Source organism: Gracilinanus agilis, chromosome 5 (assembly GCF_016433145.1).
Source record: "Gracilinanus agilis isolate LMUSP501 chromosome 5, AgileGrace, whole genome shotgun sequence".
NCBI classification, from domain to species: domain Eukaryota; kingdom Metazoa; phylum Chordata; class Mammalia; order Didelphimorphia; family Didelphidae; genus Gracilinanus; species Gracilinanus agilis.
Genome location: NC_058134.1, coordinates 312,611,463 through 312,633,279, shown reverse-complemented (window position 1 = coordinate 312,633,279; position 21,817 = coordinate 312,611,463). Strand labels below are relative to the sequence as shown.

Below are 21,817 nucleotides of genomic sequence, written 5' to 3'. Positions count from 1 at the left end.
CCTAGTGAATAATCCTTGTGATGACTTGCTGGAGTCTCTTTACTAGTATTTCATTGAAGATTTCTGCCTCTATATTCATTAAGAAGATTAGTCTATAGTTTTCTTTCTCTGTTTTTGGTCTGCCCGCCTTTAGAATCAGTACCATAACTGTTTCATCTAAAAATCCTTCTTTGTTTATTTTGTCAAATAGTTTGTATATGTATAAGCCAGTGGAAATGCGCATTGGCTATGGGGGGTAAAGGGGAGAATAAGAACACGAATCATGGAACCATGGAAAATTTTTCTAAAACTAAAAAAATGAGTTTGTATAATATTGGGATTAGTTGTTCTTTAAATGTCTGATAGAAGTCACTTGTGCTATTCTGCTAGACCTACTACTCAATAATGATCCTAAGACAGAAGGTAAGGGTTTTAAAAAACAAAAATGCAATGAAAAAAAAGCCATTATGGGCCATTTTCTGGAATCATACTGACTATTGGCAAGCAGGAAAGAAAAGGTTGTAGGGCTAATCCTTTATTCTTTTCCCTCAGCGTAAACCCCAGGAAGTTGTGTGACAAAAAAAGGCATCTCGGCCCCACTGAGGACAATGCTGCCATTATTTCTCTATCCACGAATACAGGATACTGCGGTGAAGGTTCTATCCAATGTGGATAGTTCTTCTTATCTCCCCCCAGGGGACATAATAAGAATGTGAGGTTAACTCATTTTGGATGAATGGGTCCCTACAGGGGAGTGAGCACGAGCCCCCTCATTTGTAAAATGAGGACGTTCAATTGGTCTCTAAAGTTTCTTCCAACTCCGAAAGTCTGGGGAGAATCAAACGCCGTTAGCTTCGAGAAGGAATTCTTCGATTTCAAAATTAATGTGCAAAAAAAAAAGATGGCCGTGTGTCTGCTGAGAACTGAGTCTCAGGAACTGGTCTAGTAGCCTAATCGGACGTGTTCTTTCTCTTTTGTATCTAGAATTTTTACCTGCTTCTGCAGACTCAGAGTACTGAGGCGTGACTCTTGATCTGAGCCCCCTACCTTCTCCCAAATCCATTCTAGTTGGAACCCAATTCAAGACATCCTAAGATGACATCTTTCATGAGCCCCATTTATTATCCCTGAAAACAATCACGCGTTCTCTACTGCTGAGCTTTTGTTTTCCATCTTCTCTGGCGGTTGGAGTGCATTAAAACAATCCAACTGGCAAAGCTCTGAAATATGTGTTGCTATCGATGAACTGCACACGCGTGTATATTCCAAGACTTAGCGCGGTACAATTCACGGAGAGAAGGTCTCTGACTACACTGATAACGGAGGCTCCTGGGCTAAGGACAATGGGCTCTACTCGTAAAGTACGAAGTGAATTACATTTAAGATGGGAAGAAAATGTATTTTAGATGAGACTTCACGGCAGTACCGAGTGGGATTAGAGGAAGTATGGAAGGCTGGACGGAGCAGCTTCAAACTCAGGAAGGACATACTGGCTCTGTGACCCTGGACAAGTCACTTAACTGCTCCGTGCCCTTCACGAGAGCCTAAGACTGCGCACCCCAGAAAAGCAGCCACGTACACTGGCAGAGGGGGTCTCCCCAACAGGCAGGCCCAAACCCCCAGATGAGGACGACTCTACGGTACGGTCAGATGACTTTTTTACCATTGACTTCTGCCTCCGCCTTTTCCTCCTTAGAACGATCTTCCGGGTCGGGGAGTTGTCTGGTGGTACACACGTGTTTGAGGCCCAAGAAAAGGAAAAGGATCGAAGGAACGATCTGTCCGGCCACGGCGTCGACGGCAGGCGGCCGGCTCTGCAAGTCCAGCAAGATGCTCAGGCCGATGATGCACATCTTGCGGTCATGATGCCTAAAAGGTCAAAAAAAGGGCGGCATCAGCGCTGAGCAGAGAACAGACACGAGGAAAGACTTTAGAACTCGCTTCTCTGAAGGCGCAGAAAAGCCAAAGTTTTAAGAGACGCCTCGCTTTGGGACGCTTCCCGTTACCGAATGGGCTCAGAGTGGGACAAGCCGAGTCGCCCCTCGAATGCGGGACCGGAGCGCGCCTGGGTTGGTCCTGGAAGGAGCCGGCCTCTCCCCACAGAAGCCTGCCTGCAGGCGAGAGGACAAAACTCTCAAGCGGAGAAACAGGCCTGGGCTGCTGCAATGGGCTAAAGCCTGGCCGAGACACAAAGCGCAGCTGTGGGATCGGGGAGCGGCTCCTCGGCAACTGCAGGAACCCAGACATTCGGGCCTCGCCCCAAGTCACGCATCCGGTAGGTGTTGTGTAATCAGAATGTGTGACCCTAAAACGACGGTCCCCAGCATCCTCTGCGCTCCTGCCGTTCCGTGCCGGCGCAGACAGGCTAGAAACTGGCTGGAGTTCTCTTTCCTCGCTGGGGCCGGCTGCTGGGGCGGGGATTTCTGGGCAGGTAGAAAACTTAGTCCTGTCGTGCTACTTGGTCAGATAATAAAATTAAAGAATAGAATACCGGAGGGATCGGCTACTAATTTCACTCTCGCGGTGTCCAAAGCAGAACTTTGGCCCAGGTCCTCCTGATCCAGGTATTGGCTTTCTAGCCCCTCTCTTGCACACTTTCAGAGCTAGAAAATCAAAGCCATTGAAAGGGGAAGTTGGAAGGACAACTTAAGGAGGAGAAAATGGAATAAAAAAGAATAAAAAAGAAGGGCTAATTCCCTGACCGACCACCCAAAGCTCCGACCAAAGCACCAGGAATTCAGAAACAAAGACTGAAACCCACCTTCTCCAGCCCTATTTGCATTTGAATGGGGGAGAGAAATGGGTGGGCCACGTACAGCCAGCCTATATTTCATTTTATATATAAAATCGCTGCCAGCCTAGATTTCAGGGAGAGGAAAGGAAGGACTCTGGCCGCAGAGGAGGGCCGCACCCGACCTGGAAACCGGAGCTGGGACGACGGGCTCGGTCCAGGCTGCGCGGCCTCTGCGCGGCCTCTGCGCGCTCCACCGACAGTACTCGGGCAGCAGCAGCGACCTCTGACGAGCCTGCGGCCCCAGCGAAGCCTTAGTAGCTCTCTTAGTTAGACGTACCTTAGGAGGAGGCTGACCCGTCTGCGAAATGCGGCACGGCCTAGTGAACAGGGAGCCAGCCTCGGGCAGGACGACGGGTCTGTGTGTGTGTGTAAAATGGGATATATATGACATGTATCCATATATAACAAGCCACTCACCTGCCCGTCTGCTCCCTTCCTGCTTACGTTTCCATATTCTGAATTTCTGCTGAAACTGTTTGCTGACTTCGTGTTCGGTGAATAACAAAACTACGGACCGCCGATTCAGTGGCTCATCCATGAACTTTCAGATCATTTTATCTCGATAATTGGTGACAGGCTCAAGAATTGGGGCCAAGAGTGAGTTTTCCAACCCGGGAACTCCCCAGCATGCACAAGACCGATTGTATATAGCGTGGTTTTATAGGCAGAAAAAAGGAGACCATTAAAGCTGTCATCCTGCAAAGACGCGTTAGTGTTCGGTGGACTGTATTATCCGTCTGTCTTTCTTTACACTTGAATCATTTTTCAAATTTTAACTTTATTTGTTACATTTTAACTTCTAAGCCATCTAGATAGATGGATAAAGATATACAGACAGATGGACAGACAGACACAGACATAGATGTATAGATGGAAAGACGGATAAGACAGACAGACAGCTATAAAACCATACTATGCACACTCCTATTTATCAGTGATTTCTCCGGAAGTAGAGAGCTTCTTCCTTCATAGGTCCTTCGTAGTTGACCTGGATATCCCCAACTCTCAGAATATGAAATCATCCATAATTATCCTTCAAACATATTGCTCTCCCTGCATGTGAAGTTCTCTTGGTTCTGCTCTTTTCGCTCAAGGCTTTCCATATTTTTCTAGAATTCCCCCGCTTGTCATTTCTTGCATCTCCTTACAGAAGAATTCGAGGCACAAACAGACCCCGGCCTCTGGAATGAGTGCAGGAAGACGGCGCCGTGCCCCGACCAAGAACGTACGGGAGGGCCTCTTCTTGGTTCCCGTGTCCGGGGAAACAGCTGGGCTCGCACGTGGATGCTTCGAGGCTTGTTCTCTTCCGCTCTGTTGCCTACAGGCAAACAAGAGACTGACTGTCCGTCGTCTGTAATGGCTACTCTTCCAGTCTAAATTCCTCGGCAGTCTCGGTCTGCTCTGACAGAGGTCTTGAATGCTTTCTAACTAGTTTCTGGCAAGAACCTGTAGATTTGGAAGCTAAGTTATAGCTGGTGGAATCTAATCCTGATAAGGGAACTCTCGTCTGATTAAACTCTTTAAAAAAAAAAAAAAAAAGGATGGACCAGTAAAAGGCCAAATACGACATTCTTGACGCAGGGTTGATCTGCTTTAGAAATACTGCTTGTGCTTAAGTTAATGACTGAAGCTTCACACACTAAACCGGGTATCTAGAATTAATGCGCTTCTGATGCTAAACGCGCCGATAAACAGCGACTGAGTGTGACCCTTTGCATGGGACGTGTTTTAAGTTTTAAGGCTAGACGGGAAAATAGGGAAATTCTTTTCTGTGGAAAGTTCCAAAGCTTGGAAAAGGGTATCCTTGTGTTCCTAATTCTGGGGCTCTCCATGGACGCTTTCTCAATTCTCCGATGATCTCAGGGAAAGATGGGCTTCACAAAGTCACTGTGACAGATTTTTCTCTTAAATCGGTGACTTGATTACAGCTCAGAAGCAGTCCAACTGGGCGATCGTATACTGCTACAATTCTACGAAGACTTTACAAGGTTTCCTACTAATCGTTGCCTGTATGTTTTCTGTACCGCAGGCAGGGAAGACAGCCCAACTACAGCTGGTCAACTTTTTCTGAGTCTTTTGTTCAGGCACCAAAGTCCCAAATACAGTTTGGAACCCATAAAAAGGACTCCAAGCTGAAGATCGGCTCTGCTTCATCTCCATCTCCATCTCCATCTGGGAAGCTGACTGCTAGAAAGATCCACCCTGAACCAATTACACTGCCCTAGAGTGATTCCCGGGGGCAAAGGAAGTGCTCCAGAGGCCGCCCAGCGGGTTCCATTTGCAGATGAGGAAGCTCAAGGCCACGGAGATGAAGTATCGTGCCTAAGGTCACACAGAGAGAGCGCAGGGTTCAGAAGCAGGATTTGAACACGGACGCTGCACGGCAAAACCAGCGCTATTGCTACCGTGTTGTCTGAAGACATTCAGGCATTCACAATTTTCAAACATTTGTCAAAAACACCAAAGGCTCAAAGTTTGAGCGTCAGTCACAAAGTCATAGACCACAAAGGCTAGAAGAAGTCCAGAGGATTTAGAATCAGAAGAAGGGTTTGGAATCATCTCCTCCAACACTCTCGACTGATATTCCATAGTATCTGACTGGGACGTAGTCACTGGTTTCATTTCTAACCCTATTTGGCCAACAGAAAGCAAGATGGTGGAAGCAAGCAGGACTGGAGTGCTTCCTAGAGAGTTTTACGGGTCGATTCACAGAGAGAGATTAGGGAACCTCACTTTAAACTCCTAGCTTGACACCTCGTTTTCTGCACACACTTTGGCCAGCTTCCATGCTAATAATGGCTCCTCAAAAACTCTCGGTCTCTTAACTCAAAAGAATCTTTCCTCAAATTTCTAAAAAGGGTAAGAAAAGCAAAAGAAAGGTTTGGTTTGGGGAAAAGATAAGTTACGAGAGTGCCAAGTTGGCTATACAGTGCTATTAATCGTAGAAACTCATCTGGCTCTACTTATTTTCCGGAAGAATGCCTTGTGGCTCCTACGTTGACATTTTCCAACCATGCCAAAGCAAACATCAATGAATACAAAGATTCGCTTTTGGCTATGCTGAGTTCAAAGTGTCGACGGCGGTGTTTAAGTGGAGATGTTGGGCAGGAGAGAAGTTGGGGTAGAGCTGATTAACTATGGAGAAAAGGCTGTCCGAGTCGGGAGTGAACACCATCTAGCTGGCACCACGGGTCAGTCATCCGCGCTCCGACCCACATTGGGCTCGCTTTCTCTCTCCTGTCTCAAGGTCCGACTTTTGGTGGCCTGCTGACGCTGGAGAAGCCACACGTTCCACGTCAGTCCTTTGCATTTCCGGTGCCAGCACCCCGACGAAGGCGAGTTTTCAGGACCTCCACCTAAACTTTCCAAACATCCCGATACGTCTTCTCCCAGATTCTTTCTCATTCAGCCTCCATAATGCTCTCCAATTAGTCATGTAAGCACCCAAACTGCTTCACTATCTCATGAAAGCCTATCAGAGAAAGCCTGTGATTCAACAGCCATTCAGTTACCACCATTTGTGTCAACCCTGGGCTAGCCAAGATGAATTAGTGTTCTCGATGCACCGCCCAGGTTTTCTGGCCTCTGTGTCTCCATTCCCTGCCACTCAACACCTTCCTCCACACCATTTCTGTGTGCCAACCCAACTCAACCCTTGGCCATGAACTAAAAAACCCAAAGTGATACGGTGTAGTAGAAGAAGAACTGGCTTTGAGATAGGGCACTCGGGTTAAGTCCCAGCTTTGATACTTACTAGCAATGTGACTTAATCAAGCTTCTACTAACAACCTCTGAGTCTCAGTTTCCCCATCTGTAAAATAGAGATAATCATATTTGCACTGCATATATCACATGGATATTGTGAAAAAAATCCTCTGGAAATCTTAAAGCACTTCATAAATTTGTTATTACTAAATCAGAAAAAACCTTTCACTCGGAAACTTAATCTTAGAACTTTCATAGTATACTGACTTATTTGTAGAACTGTCTCTTCTCCTATTTAATTGAAGGCAAAGACTACGTTTCATTAACCTTTTCTCAATCGTTAGTAGTTTTGATCTCTCTGCAGCATGTGACAACACTGACTGCTCTCTCCTCCTTTCAACTCTCGCCTGTCTGGGACTTTATGACGGTGCTCACTCCCTCTCTCTCTCTGTCTCCTCTCCTCTATATCTACTCTCCTCTCTCCTTCTCTCTCTTCCTCTGTTCTTGTTCTTCTTCTTGTTCTTGTTCTTCTCTCTCTCTCTCTCTCTCTCTCTCTCTCTCTCTCTCTCTCTGCTCTCTCCCTCCCTCTCTCTGTCTCCTCCTGTCTGGCCACGTCATGCTCCTTCTCGATAGACTACAGTGACTCCTCTATGGCCTTTAGTAGCAAACATAAACTCTTCTGTTGGCATTTCAAGCATTTCACAATATGGTCCCAACCTACCTTTGCAGCCTCCGTATCCTTATTTCCTTTCACATTCTCTACAGACGAGCCAAACTGGGCCTTCTAAAGCCCTTCACTTCTCGTCTCCATCTTTTCACTGTCATCCATGCTGGATGGTACCTCACCTCTGCTTCTTGGAATCACTAGCCTCCATTCAAGAGAAAGCAAAATCACTTGAATTATATTGCTTATGTTGGTGTGCCCGCATCTCTCTGTCTGTCTCTCCCCCCCTCCCCTCCCCAATAGAATACAAGATCCTAACAAATGCCTGTTGATTGGCCACGTCCTCACGGGTTTTTGGTGTTTCTCGACACCACAAGATCTCGGCACTAGGAGGTATCCAGCTTTCGGGGTCTTTTCTAGCCTTCTGAAGGTAGCAGGTGATGATTCGCGATGAAAACGGTGATGTTGCGCCGCGCTGACATGTCGGGGAGCCGCGGGTCACTGGACAGGAGTTCTGTGGTGACTGCTGGCGGGTCCCTGGACAAAACCCTTGACGAGGGCTTCCTCACTTCGGGAGGTCTCTGAGCTGATCAGCATCAGTATCATCGGCCTCTTTCCACTTGGTGGAGGGACTCCGTAAGCTTTCGGTGGCTAACAAGGAAAGCCGCCTGGGGGTCTCCTGGAGGAGTCAGCCCGGACCCGGGCCTTGTGCTTTCTAAAGCCAGGGCGGACGTCCCTCTGCTCCCCTCCACGTCAGCATTGCTAGCACAGGGTCCCTTCGGTCAGACCGCCGGCTTCCTGGGAGCAGGTCCTGCCGGACTGGAAGATCTTCCAAAACGGGCTTCGTTAGACAAGGCCGGGCCCGGCACTCGGCACTTGGAGGTAAAGGCACGAAGAGGGTCAAGGCGGGGCTCTGCCCTCAGCCTGACAACTGCACAAAGCCTGGCCACTTAGCAGCTTCGAACTGCGCCGCTCCACGGAGCGCAGCATCCTGACCCAAAGTGGCCGCTCTGACGGCCGACTTCCTGGCCAGAAGCTGGCCTTCCCTCGCCTCCCAACGCCCCCCCTTCCGGCTCTCCTTCAGGTGATCTCTTACCCCGACGTCATCTTTTGTTTACGTGACCTTCTGTCTTAGAACCTGCTCCAAGGCAGAAGAGGGGGAAAGGCACAGCAAGTGGGACTCGCACAACTAGGAAGTGTCTGACCTCTCTGTCCATTTAGCTGCCCCTTCCCAAGGGCTCTGTAAAGGCCGCGGCTGTTGGGGGCCTCGTGTTTACCACCCCCGAACAGCACTAACTAAGTGGCTTCCCTCCCTCTCTACCAGTCAGTCCTGGCTCCAATCTATACTCCAGCAAGTACAAACACGACTCAAACTTCACCGACACGATGCAGGGGATCGATTTTTTTTCTGGCTTTTCTCATGCGCTTGCCGATAGACGTGTCCATCATTTCCGTCCTTTCCTCGCAGCCCTCTCGGGCTTTTGCCCGTTTCTTCCCAAGGCCAATTCCTCCCATTCATTAGCAGAGTCCCTTTCTCCTTCCCACTGCATTAGACATTTTAGTTACTCCACAGTATTTTTCAGCTTTTGACACTTCTGGGAAATTGTCTTCCTGGCTCGGTTTTTATTCTCGGCCCGTTTCCTTCTTGTCAGTGCTATCTGACATTGAATGGGAGAGCCGACTGCCTGCCTGCCTGCCTCCCTCCCTCCCAACCTCTCACGACTTGGCCCTTCTGCCTGGAAAGCTCCTTCGGTGATTCTTACAAAACAGACTCACGGTGAGATCGAATGCCGGGCCGCTCAGCCGTTCTAAGGACTCCTGGCCTCGGATCCAGACCGAGGTTGGCGTCCCACAAGTCAAGAGGCCTCGGAAAAGTGGCACCACAAGAAGCCTAACTAACGGTGGACCGGGGAAAGGAAGGAGCTTGCCAAGGCCACAGAACTCCAGAGAAAGGGGCTGCTAGGAGAGTCCTGGCACACCCCAGATGTGGCTGCAAGACTGGATGGGGAGCAGGAGGCTAGGAGAGTGCCAGCCAGTGAGTGCTGGCTTGGGGAGCCCCAGAGCACACACCCTGTTGGGCTCGGGGCTGCCCACCAGAGGTCTGGCTGTGAAGGTGGCGCAGCTGGCTGAGAGAGGAAGCTTGTGGAGGGAACGGCCGGTCACACGTGGCTGGTGCCTTTTTATTATTTAATAAATAAGTAGTAACTCCAGCTGCAGTCTCCAGAGAACTTTAATCTTAACATTTTTTAAAAATCCTGAGTTCTGATGACAACCAAAAAGAGACCAAAGTGAAGGAATTCAGAGGCTTTGCGCATAGTAGGTACTTAATAAAATGTCTGCTGAATGAAAGCACGAACGAAATAAAAGGCATTCTGAGAACCGTTAAAACCCGTCAGAAGCCTGGGGGAACTGAGTGAAAGCCAGGTCCATCTTATCCCTTTTCTATTCAGTTACAGGTCTGGTCCAATTTCTGTCCTGTGAAAAAGTTCATTCCATTATAGGAATTGCTCGAGGCCAGCTCCGCATGCCTGGGAAGCTGGATCACCTCTCGCTGTGGCTCGGAGATCTTGTCACTAAGGACCAAGTTAGGCTGACCTAACCCGGTCAAATCTGAAGACTGGCACGAACCCCCATGTCTAACGGAAAAGCAGTCCCAGACGGGTCAGCGAGTCACCTTTCCTTGTTCCCTTGATTGAATCCAGATGCTGGGGACAGAGGGGGTGCCGGGGGGACACACGGCTTTCTGATTTCAGGAATTGACCCTGTTTGCTCGTGCCCTCCCAACCCAGAAGCCCCTGATCTTTCCTCCAATTAGAAATCAGATTCTGCAATCCTGTATGCAGGTTCATGTCCTGTTTTCTTTTTATGCTGGAACGCTGTTTCCCCTGGATTCAGGGTACAGGGCCACGTGGACAAGCGCGGGTCCCGATTCATTATGCCATTGGCACGCGCTGCTGAGCCTGAGCCTGTTTCCTCGGGATTTCTCATTTCACCCGTCCCAGCTCCCTCCCGAGCAGGATTAGCTTTGCCAGCCACATGCTCTTCCGCGAGCAGGAAGTCATGAAAGCTTTTGGAGGAAGAATGCTGCTGGCAGAACCTCCTCGCCAAACTCTCTTGAGGACGCCTTTGCCACAGTGCGAGAGGAAGTCTGGTTCTCTTCGGCCCGGCCATCGCCAACAACACACGTCCTCGTGGGTCTGTGACGCGTCACCCTGGGCCGGTCTTTCATCCCGCCCTCCCGTCGGCTCAGCACGGAAGGCCACCCGCCATGACGAAGATTCCAATGGAGCACTTGCCTTGCTCGAGGACCGGCCCGTCTCCTTTTCTCCCGGACGATTCCTCGGCGTCTCCTGCAGCAGCACGTTCACAAGCGCGCCGGACCTCTCCGTGGGGTCCCTGAGACTCAGCCTCAGGTCCACGTCTTGTAGCCACCCCGCGGGGACGGGGTCTTCACCAGAGCCCAGCCATCCGCTCCCGGGCCTGGATGTCATCCCAGGGCGAGGCCGCCCGGTACCGCCGTCAGGTCCCGACTGCACCCGGAATGCCCAGCTCAGGAGCACCCTCGACCCGGAAGGGCCATCAGTGCTCGCAGAATGAAAGCTGAACAAGTGTGACATGGCAAGCAGAGACGGTTTGGGGCAGCTTCTGCTCCTCCCACCGAGCTCTCGACTGCTGCCACGCGCAATGGCAATGGTGCATCCACAGAAACGCAGACCATCGCCCCGCCCGGAGCGCTTCAGGCAACAACACGGAAGTCACGGCAGAAAAATGCCCAAGAAGGCAAGTACGTACCCCAGGAAGCAGTCGGTGTCGTTCATCCACTGGTTGACGAACTGTGCGGTGATCGGTCCGGGGTTCTGCGGGAAATGAAGGCGCTCCAAAGTGTGCAAGAGCAGGTCGGGGTTGTAGTAGAGGGCGGCGATGGCCACCTGGAGACACATGGTCCGCAGCTCGCTCGTTTTAACCCCTCTGGTCAATCTCTCCAACACAACCTCCACAAACAGTGGAATGCACTAAAGAAAAAGCAGCAAAGAAAAGAAACAGTAAACGCAGAATTCATTCCATTCCTGTCGCCAATTCAAGAAATTGTAACGAGGGGGCAGCTGGGTGGCTCAGGGGATGGAGAGCCAGGCCTAGAGACGGGAGGTCCTGGATTCCAATCTGGCCTCAGACACGTCCCAGCTGTGTGTCCCTGGGCCAGTCACTTGACCCCCATTGCCTAGCCCTGACCCCTCTTCTGCCAATACACAGGAGTGATTCCAAGGCGGAAGGTAAAGATTTAAACAAAAAGTCAGTCATGGGAATGAAAATAGCTGCTTTTCCAGAGCACCTGACAGTTGGTCAAGTCTCGCTGTGCCCTCGTTTGGTCCTCACAACACAACAACGGGGAGGCAGGTCGCCGTTACCGCCTTGTTCGTTTGAGAGAGGAAGAAACTGAGGCTCGGGAAAATGGAGGCATTTCTCCATCCTCCGAAGTCAGTAAGTAGCAGAGGTGGGATTTCAACCCAAACCTACCAATTCCACGTCCTGCGTTCTCTCCCCCATGCCACAGCGTCCCTGGAAAAAGAAACCCTTCCATCGAGCCATCTGCTCCGGGGGGCCGCGTGTCGCTTTGTGCCGCCACCTTCACGGACAAATGAAGAACAGGAACGAGTACGGCTTCCCTTCGCTCGCTGCTTCTCTCACTCAACAGGACGACACGGCAGAAGAGCCTCTGTGAGAAGCCAACAGCGCCCCGGAGAAGCGTCCTGTGGGGAAGGCCGGAGCCCCGAGGAGGCTTAAGAGAGACCCGCTGCGAGCAAAACGACGCGACCCGAGCGAAGGGCTACTTTGCGGACATGCGTTCACTGAGCGCCCACTGCGGGCTCCGGGTCGGGATCCACGGCCAGAGGCTACTGTGCGCCCGCCGGGCCGGCCCTGCTTTTAGAACGGTCGGGAGAGCCTCGGGCCCCATCAGGAGGCCAAACGGTCCCCTGAACAAAATCCCCGCCCTCTAACCCAAGGCTCTTCGGGGAAGCAGAACCAGAGGCGCCTCCTGGACGGAGGAGGTGCAGAGGATGACCCTGGGAAGGCGACGCTGAAGGAGCCTCGAGGGATTTCAGGAGGGAAACGTCCCCCCGAACCCCGGCACGAAGCCAACTGAGAAGGGAGCAAAGGTCACAGGCCATTGGGGAAAGCGAGCCCCTCGGCCCACAGACACGGAAGTCTCTGACTCCTTTCCCGAAGCAGGATGTTTGGAACAAGTCTGACCTGAATGAGAAAAACAAAAAACCTGTTTCTAGAAGGCTTAGCTTCAGATGCAGTCAGGGAGGGCTTCTTTCCATTTTGTTCAATTGCTTTTCAGCCAAGTCCAATTCTTCGGGACCCCATTTAGTTTTCTTGGCAAATCCATTTAAGACAATCTGAGCAAAGACACTGGAGTGGTTCCACATCTTCTCGAGTTCATTTTTTTACAGATAAGGAAATGGAGGCAAACAGGGTGAAGTGTCTGAAGCCAAATTCTAACCCAAGAAGACCAGAGTTTTCCTGCCTCCAGGGCCGCCGCCACTCCCCACGGAACCACCCAGGGGCTGTTTTTTCCTTTCGTGTTGCCTTCGAGGAGATTGTATTCTGCGGCATGAGCGCACGTGACAAAGAGGTCGTGGGAGCCTGGCCACGGAAGGCATCACCCTTCTATCACGGGAGCCCGAGGGGCCAGAACCACCAGGAAATGAAGGCTTCCAGCTGGCCGAGCACCCCGACAGCAGCGTGGAGCGGGACCTGCTTCTTCCCTGGCATCTTTCAGGGCAAGACCACATTGAGCCGCCAGGTGGGAAGGTCGTCCCTCCCCTGGCCCGGCAGCTAAACACCAAGGCCCAGGAGGAGCGGGTCCAAGGGAGGGAGGGAGAACCTTGTCCCCTGCCAGAAGGGAAGTGGCTGGGCCTGAGCCAAGAAAGAAAAGGACCAGGGCCAGGAAGCCTGAGGCTCCCGCTGGTCTGGGGCAGGGTTTTGCTCACTCGCGCTGCGTGTCCCCCCTTCCTGAAGTGTCCTTCCCTGTCCCTGCTGCAGCTCCCCTTCCTCTCAGATCCACGGCAGCCTTCTGCAGGAGGCCCTTCCCAGGCCACGTCGCTGGCTCTCTGCGTGCGTCTGTCCAGCTGGCGCCGATCACACGTATCCACGGCCACACGGTATCAAGTGAGAGGCTTTGGTGGTGTGAGCGCTCACTGCTTCCATCTCATTGCCCCTGACACAAACACACGGTTCCTACACGCACGCCCTTTCCTCAGGCCAGGGACCCCCCGAGCCTTGCCTCCAGTGGCCTTCCCACCATCTCAAGCACCCAACGTGCCTGCACACCCGGCCCTGGCCCCGTCAAGGGTGCCGCCATCTGCCCAGCCTACCCACGTTCAGAGGCACAGGCTCGTGTCCGACCCCTGACTCTAAGCTCATCCTGCATCTTTGAGGTCCGTGACGGGTGGGGGCTTTTCTCGTTCTCGGCGTCCCTCAGCGCCTCCCGTGGTGCCCAGCGCTCTGAGGAGGAGAATCGGGACGGGGCATCTGGTTTGTTTTCAAAGTTGTGACCGGCTCCACGTGTGCGATCAAGTAGAACAAGAACTAGGGATGCCTCGGAGGGGGCAGAGCTGTGGTACTAGCAGCAGACGTGGAACAGAAACGGAAAGTGGGCGTGTTGGGTCAGGAGATCTTGCGTTTGAGGTGCCAGCAGGGCAGCCGTGTCCACGGACAGAGGGGAGAGACTCACAGACGCAGGCTAGGCGTGACAGTGCCCCAAGACAACTCTAGGGGGCCCGCGGTGAAATAACTGCGGGAAGTCGACTGCTTTTAAACTTGCCTTCCCTTGGTGGGCTCTTGGGGTTTGGGATCTCTTTCACAACATGACCAACATGGAAATAGGCTTGGTACGACTCACGTAGTACGACTCCAGGAAGCTGTTTGCCTTTTCAAGAGGGGAAGGCAGGAAGCGAGAAAACGTGGGTTCAACATTTTTAAAAAAGAATTTGAAAATTTGTTTTTCTCTGTGACTGGGGAAAAAATCAAATAGTCCGTACCAAAAGTAGCCTTGGAAGGACCACCCCAAATCCTTTCCTTCCTTTATAATACTGAATGAAGTGTAGGAGCTGGGGAATATTTTATTGACACTTACTCTTGCTTACTTATTTCTCCAAACGAGCCATTTCAAATCCCACCTATGAAAATCTGCGCTTTGGATGGGAAAAGAAAAGGAAGGAGAGGGAAACAGGCCGCTCCCTTCGCCTTTTGGAAGCTGGGACCTGAAAAAACAATGTTAGCAGGAGAAAACTATACCTATTTTAAGACGAGGAACTTCAAAATTGTACTTTAAAATCAGCACGAAGAAAACGAGGCTCATACATGGAGAAATGCCAAGCTGAACTTAGAAGTTTGTAGTAGATCCGCCTGTCAGTTTGCTAGCAATAGCTGAACTGCTAAGGATCAAATGCAGAAAAAACAACTCTGGACGGGTTGGGGTCCTTAAGCTGAGAGGCCGTTTCAAGGAAAAGAACACCCAACTTGCCCTCCGTGTTCTGATGACTTGTCGTCCATTCCCCGCCTTTCCCCGAAGAATCCCGGCAGGAGCCCAAGTCAGACCAATTCTTCCTACTGCCCAGCAACAAAAGCCTCACAGATCTAAGTACAATGTGTTTGCTGAAAAGCAACGGAAAGGAACCCCAAAGTATCTGATATGTGTAAGGCTGAGCCAGAGTGCTGCAAGGGAGCCCAAGGGGTCAAGGTAGCGCATCTTGGCTCGAGGGGTGCCCTCTAAGGAAGCTGGACGCTGCACACGCACTTTGAAGGCCAAGTGTCCTGTGACCCCCGCAGACTTCCGCCCTTGCCACAGCCCTGTTCACGCAGACTGTCCCCCCCCCCCACCCCCACCCCGTCGTCCAGCTCACAAGCCTCTTTTTCATACATCCCATCAGCTGCCAAGTCTGGTGGCTTCTACCTTCGCAGCATTCCTCGCATACACCCCCTTCTTTCTTCTGACAATGACACCATCAGGCTTCAATTCGTCCCTCGCCATCTCACCTCAGGCCTGGACTTTGGCAACAGCTGCCCAACTGCCTGCCTGTCGCCACGTCTCTGCCCACTCTATCTAGCCTGTGACTGGCTTCTGCAGGCCTGACCGTGCCACTCCCCTCCTCAGCAGACTCCGGAGGCTCCCCATCCCCCAGGATCCAACAGAAAATGCTCTGGCTTGGCTTAGGAAGTGTTATTGGGACTTGGAAGGGAGTTAATATAGGGATTAGGTAGGCTGTAACAGGGAGATGCAGGATATAATATGAGGCTGAAGCTAGGGGTAATAAAGGCTGGAGGTAATCAAGTGAATAGACTAGGTAGTAGGGAATTCAGACTAGGACTTAGGCTAAAGACAAACACTGAAGGGAAATCGACTGATTGAAATTAACTACAGGCTTTAGTTAATATCACAGGAAGGGACTTGTTTGGAAGTTACACTTCCTTCAAGATGGATACAAAACCTCTCTAGATAAATTACTGCAAGGGTAGAGCTAAACTCTCACAGATTTGAACTAACTCTGATTCACTCTCCTTATTCACTCCTTTCAGACATTTGAGTAAGGGAAATTAAGGTAGGAAACGAGGTAGGGTATGGAGATTCAGAGGGTTTATCTAAATTAACAAATCTCAAAAAACACTCCAAAGCTAGGCTAGGTTTTCAATCTCAAGAAGGAGAAGGAGGAGCTCAGCTGGACCCTGGTTCCCTCCACGAGTTCCCAGGTCCAACTGAACTTTTCCCCAAGATTCTAAAATCCTAACTGACATAAGAACTCAGCCAAAGCCTGCAAAACTGTTATGTGCCCCATCTCTGTACTACAGAAGCCCTCCACAACCGGAGTCCCACGCTTCTCTCCTTCCCCTCCCCGACCACGTACCCTGTAAGCCAGGACACTGGCCTTCTTGCTAGTCCTTAAAAAAGCCCTCTTGCTCCCACCTCTGGGCTTTTTCATGGACCGTAATCTACCAGCCCCTGCCCCGAACTGGGTTAAAGAAGAAACAACACAGATGACCAGAAAGGTCTATAAAACTCAGTCAATGGAATAAGGGGTGGACTAAGAGTCCCTTTAAGGGATGAGAATAGGGAGTACAGATTAAAAGACGTGTAGGCAAGGGGATAAATTAGAAGGGGGGGCTACATATCAGGAAACAGGGGAGGGCAAGGTGAGAGAATAAGAGGAAAATTTAGAACTCTGAAGCTTGTATTAATAAACTAGAGAAGGAACAGATCAATGAATTGGGAAGACAATTATTAAAAAAAAAAAAAACTAGGAAAAGAACTCATTAAAAATACCCAACCAAACACCAAGCCAAAAATCCTAAAAAGTAAAGGCAACATTAGTAAAACTGAATGTTAAGAACACCACTGAATTAATAGATAAATCTAGGAGTTGGTTTTATGAAAAAATCAACCAAATAGATAAACCATTGGTCAATATGATCAAAAAAGAGAGAAGAAAACCAAACCGCTATCATTAAAAAAAGGTAACTATACCAGCAATGAAGAAATTAAAGCAAATATTAGGAGTTAATCTGCTCAATTCTATGCCAACAAATTTAATAATGGAAGTGAAGTGGAAGAATACTAATAAAATTATAAACTGCCTGGACAGACTATCAGAGGAGGAAATCAATATCTAGACTTATCTATCTATCTAGACAGTCTTAGAAAAAAAGATCAAACAGGGCCCTACATGAACTCCCTAAAAAAAAGAAGGCATCAGGAGCAGATGGATTCACATGGGAATTCTACCAAACATTTAAAGGCCAACCAATTCCAATACTGAATAAATTGTTTGAAATGATAAGGAAAGAAAGAGTTTTGCCAAACTCCTTTTCTGCAATAAATATGGCATTGATACCTAAACCAGAAAGAGCAAAAACAGAGAAAGAAAAGTACAGACTCAAGGTGGTGAGCCTATGGCACCTGTGTCAGAGAGGACACACTGGAGTTCATTACTAGAAAGGCAGAGGGACTTGGGGCTGAGCTGCTCCCCACCCCCCAGAGGACATTTCTCACATGACCCTCCCCTCTGCCCAGCAGCCCAGGATTACACAGGATGTAGCACCTTCTAGATTAAAAGGTCTGAGGGATTGGAATATGATTTTCCAGAAGACAAAGGAGTTATCTACTCAGTAACACTGAGTAGAATCCTTCAAGGGAAAAAAATTGATATTTGATAAAATCAAGACCAAAGATGAACAGAAAATTTGATTTTCAAATACAAGCCCCAAGAGAAATGTTAAAAGGTAAACAGGAAAGAGAAAGCACAAGGGATTTAATAAGATTAAACTGTTTAGGGCAGCTCGGTAGCTCAGTGGGTTGAGAGCCAGGCCTAGAGACGGGAGGTCCTAGGTTCAAATCCGGCCTCAGACACTTCCCAGCTGTGTGACCCTGGGCAAGTCACTTGACCCCCATTGCCTACCCTTACCACTCTTCCATCTATAAGTCAATACACAGAAGTTAAGGGTTTAAAAAAAAAAAAAAGATTAAACTGTTTACATTCCCATACAGGTAGATACTTGAATTTCTTAAGAACTTGAGCACTATTAGGACAGTTAGAAAGCATACATAGACAGAGGGTAGGGGAGTAAGTTAATTATGATGAGATGATAGCCAAAAAAACAAAAATAAGGGGTAGAATAAGAGGAGTGCACTAGGAGAAGGAAGAGAGAGACAAAATGGGGTAAAGGAGGACGAGTGGCAGGCAACAACAACAAAAAAGTGAACTTACTTTTATTAGAATTGGCTCAAGGAGGGAATAACATACACACTCATATAAAAAGGGGATAGAAATCTATCCTACCCTATAGGCAAGTAGAAAGAGAGGGGGATGCAAGAAGGGAGGGTTGATAGAAGGGAAGGCAAATCGGGGGAAGCAGTGGTCAAAAGCAAAATATTTGTAAGGAGGGAAAAGATGAAAGGAGAGAGAGAAACATAAATAGGGGGGAAATGGGCTGGAAAGCACACACAGTAAATCCTAACTATGAATGTGAATAAGATGAACTGACCCATAAAATGGAAGCAGATAGCAAACTGGATTAAAAATCAGAATCCTATATTATTTACAAGAGAAAAACACATTTGAAGCAAAGAGACACACAGAGTAAAGGTAAAGTGCTGGACTAGAATCTTTTATACTTCAGTCAAAGTAAAAAAGGCAGTAAAAAAAGTCAAAGTAAAAAAAGCAATCATAATCTCAGATAAAACCAAAAGCAAAAATAGATCTAATTAAAAGAGATAAGGAAGGAAACTACATCTTCCTAAAAGGTATGACATTTCATGAAATAATATCGATACTAAACATATATGCATCAAAAGGCATAGCAACCACATTTTAAAAGGCAAGTTAAAAATGAATTACAGGAGGAAACAGCAAAATTATACTAGTAGAGGACCTCAACTTTGCCCTCTCAGAACTAGGGAAACCTAATCAAAATATGTGCAAGAAAGAAGCTAAGGAAATGATTAGAATTTTAGAGAAGTCAGTCATGATAGACTTCTAGAAAAATATGAATTGGAATACAGTAGTTCTCCATTATCAGCAGTTTTTCTTTCTGCAGATTCAATTACCCACAAATTTCGGGGAAAGGAAGGAGGCTCCCACCAAAGAAGGGTGAGGGGTGGCGCTCAGTTCAAAGACACAGGAGGTCATGGCCCAAGCTCAATGGAAGACAACAAATATGTAGCGGGCAGCTCAGTGGGTGGAGTGGAACAAAGGTCTCTTCTCTGAGTGGCAGAGGTCCACATGTGGCAGCAGCCTCTGTCCATCAGTTCTTTTGCTTTTACTTGGGACCATCCAACTGAGGAGGCAGGAGTGCAGAGATAGAGCATAGTATTGGCCAATAAAATAAACAGTTGTTAAAAATTAGAGGTTAAAGTGAAAACTACCCACAGTTACAGGTATCCCATAGGGGTCTTCAAATATATACTTCTTGGAGAAAGAGAAGGACTAGTATATAATAATGTACTTAGTGTCGGTAATGTCTTGCTGTGTGTTATATATAATAAATTTGATAAATTTATGTAAGTACATGAAAATCATGTGATATATGGGGTAAGTAAGTTTTCACATAAATCTGTAACTTCAGTCACCAACAACAAGTCTTGGAATATAAGCCCCAAGGACACAAGAGCCCTACTGGATACCTTTTTGTCAATGGTACAGGCCACCTACACAAAACTGGTCATATATTTGGGCATAAGAACCTCAGGACCAAATGCAAAAAAGCAGAAATGTTCAAATGCATTCTTTTCTGATGATGATGCAATAAAAATTGTATTCAATATAGTGCTATTGAAAGACAGATTAAAAATTAATTGGAGTTTCCAGGTTAAGATGGCGGCAGAGTAAGAAGCAGCTCTTAACCTCTCCTGACCAAAACACACAAAACTCCTCAAGGGGACATAAAAACAAGTCCAGACGAACGGAGGAACCCCACAACAGGGCACAGCGTGGAAGGTACGTGGAATCGAGGCATTTCCATGCTATAAAGGGGTGAAATAGCTCTCACTAAATCGCGGACTGAGCAACCACCCCACCCCTAGCCCCTCCACACACAACACCTATAGCGCCGAAGCCAACTAAAAAGAAATAGAGCAAGTTTGGGGCACCCATTGAGTCATTGGCAGCTCTGGGGCCTGTTCCTGGGAGCAGCAAGATTTAGGACCCCAATAAGCCAAAAAACACACGTGAAATGAGCGCGGGAGCAGAGTGGACTCAGGGCCCACAACGCGGGCTCAGAGTGCAGGCACGGGCGGAGGCGTGGGTGGAGGCAGACACAGCCAGGAGCTAAAGCTCTGAAACCCTGAGTGGGGAACCAGCGTGGACAGGTATACGACTGTGGAAGCAGCGCCCGGAGACTTGTAAAGGAACCTCCGGCAGAGGATCAAGCAAGGGGGTCCACCAGGGGGCTTGACAGCGGACAAACCCTGAGCGCGAGGATAAACCTGAGAAGCTGCTGGGCTAATGATGGCTACCCAGTCTCAGGAAGCTCAGAAGAGAAAGAATAACAAGAAAAAGAAGTCTTTAACACTCGACAACTTTTACACAGAGAAAATCCAGACAACCAAGCAAACAGAGGAGGAGAACAAACAAGCATCCGGACCCTCCTCAAATAAGGAAAACTCCTCACAAGCTATGGAAGAGTTCAAAACTGAGATTTTGAGGAAAATGGAAGAGATCTGGCAAGAAAATAACTGTTTAAAAGGTAGAATCTTGCAATTGGAAAGTGAGGCTCAGAAACCAAATGAACTGAGAAGCAAATTGAACACCAGAAATGTCCAGATTGAAAAGGAATACCAGAAGATTATGGCCGAAAATCAAAAGATCATAGCCAAAAACTGAAAGATTACAGCCGAAAATCAAAAGATCATAGCCAAAAACTGAAAGATTATAGCCAAAAACCAATCCCTAAAGGCTAGAATTGAGCAATTAGAAGCTAATGATCTCTTAAGACAACAAGAACAAATAAAACAAAGTCAAAAGACTGAAAAAATAGAAGGAAACATGAAATATCTCAATGAGAGAGTGACAGACCAAGAAAACCCGTCTAGAAGAGACAATTTGAGAATAATTGGTATTCCAGAAAAACCAGAAATTAATAGAAACCTGGACTCCATACTAACAGAAATAATCCAGCAAAATTGCCATGAAGTCCTACAACAAGAGGGCAATATAGACATTGAAAGGATCCATAGAACACCTGTGACATTCGATCCAGATAAGAAAACACCCAGAAATATAATTGCAAAATTCAGGAGTTTCCAAACAAAAGAAAAAATCTTACAAGAAGCCAGAAAGAAACAATTCAAATATCAAGGAGCACCAATCAGGATCACACAGGATCTGGCAGCCTCCACGCTAAAAGATCGCAAGGCTTGGAATATGATATTCAGAAAGGCAAGAGAGCTGGGCCTGCAACCACAGATCAACTACCCATCAAAATTGACTATATATTTCCAGGGGAAAGTATGGGCATTCAACAAAATTGAAGAATTCCAGGTATTTGCACAGAAAAGACCAGGGCTGAATGGAAAGTTTGATATCCAACCACAAAAATCGAGAGAAACCTGAAAAGGTAAATAAGATACAGAGGGGAAAGAAAGAAAACTTATAATTTTTAAATTTGCCTTTTTAAGGGCCTCAGTGAGATCTAATTATCTGTATTCCTATGTAGAGAAATGTTATGTATAATTCTCTGTAGTGAACTCTATTCACTATTATAGTAATCAGAAGAATAATTCACAGGGTGAGGGTGGGACACTAAATAATCTAAGATGGCATGGGGAATGGGAAAGAGGGGGTGAATAGCAGGGGACACCAAGAGAAACTTGAGTGAATAAGAAAATAGGATATTCTATTACACACAAAGAGGGCATGGGAGGGAGAGAGGACAAATACTATTATAAGAAGGAGAGGAAGAGAGCATTAAGAGGTAATAATCAAACCTTACTCTCAGAGTAATCAACCCGGAGAGGGAAGAGTAGCTATACTATCCATTGAGACATAAAACTCTTATCTAACCCTTCTGAGAAAGTTAGAAGGGATAAACCAAGGGGAGCAGGGGAGTGGGGAGGTCAAAAAAAGGGAGGGGTGAAGGGGGAGGGAATTCATAAGGCCTTTAAAAACAAAAAGAGGGGG

At 48.2% G+C, this 21,817-nt stretch overlaps 1 protein-coding gene across 2 annotated transcripts in view; it reads right to left on the bottom strand.

The window, feature by feature from the left end:
• The window catches only part of IPO8 (importin 8), a 119,461-nt gene that overhangs the window by 5,422 nt on the left and 92,222 nt on the right, over positions 1-21,817 (bottom strand). Inside the window, exons 21-22 of one of the 2 annotated variants that reach the window (XM_044679349.1) lie at positions 10,935-11,155; positions 1,643-1,848 (exon numbers count right to left, since the gene is read on the bottom strand). In XM_044679349.1, the coding sequence (XP_044535284.1) occupies positions 1,643-1,848; positions 10,935-11,155 (427 nt within the window). The remainder of the gene's footprint in view (positions 1-1,642; positions 1,849-10,934; positions 11,156-21,817) is intronic. The other variant, XM_044679350.1, reaches the window with a different exon arrangement.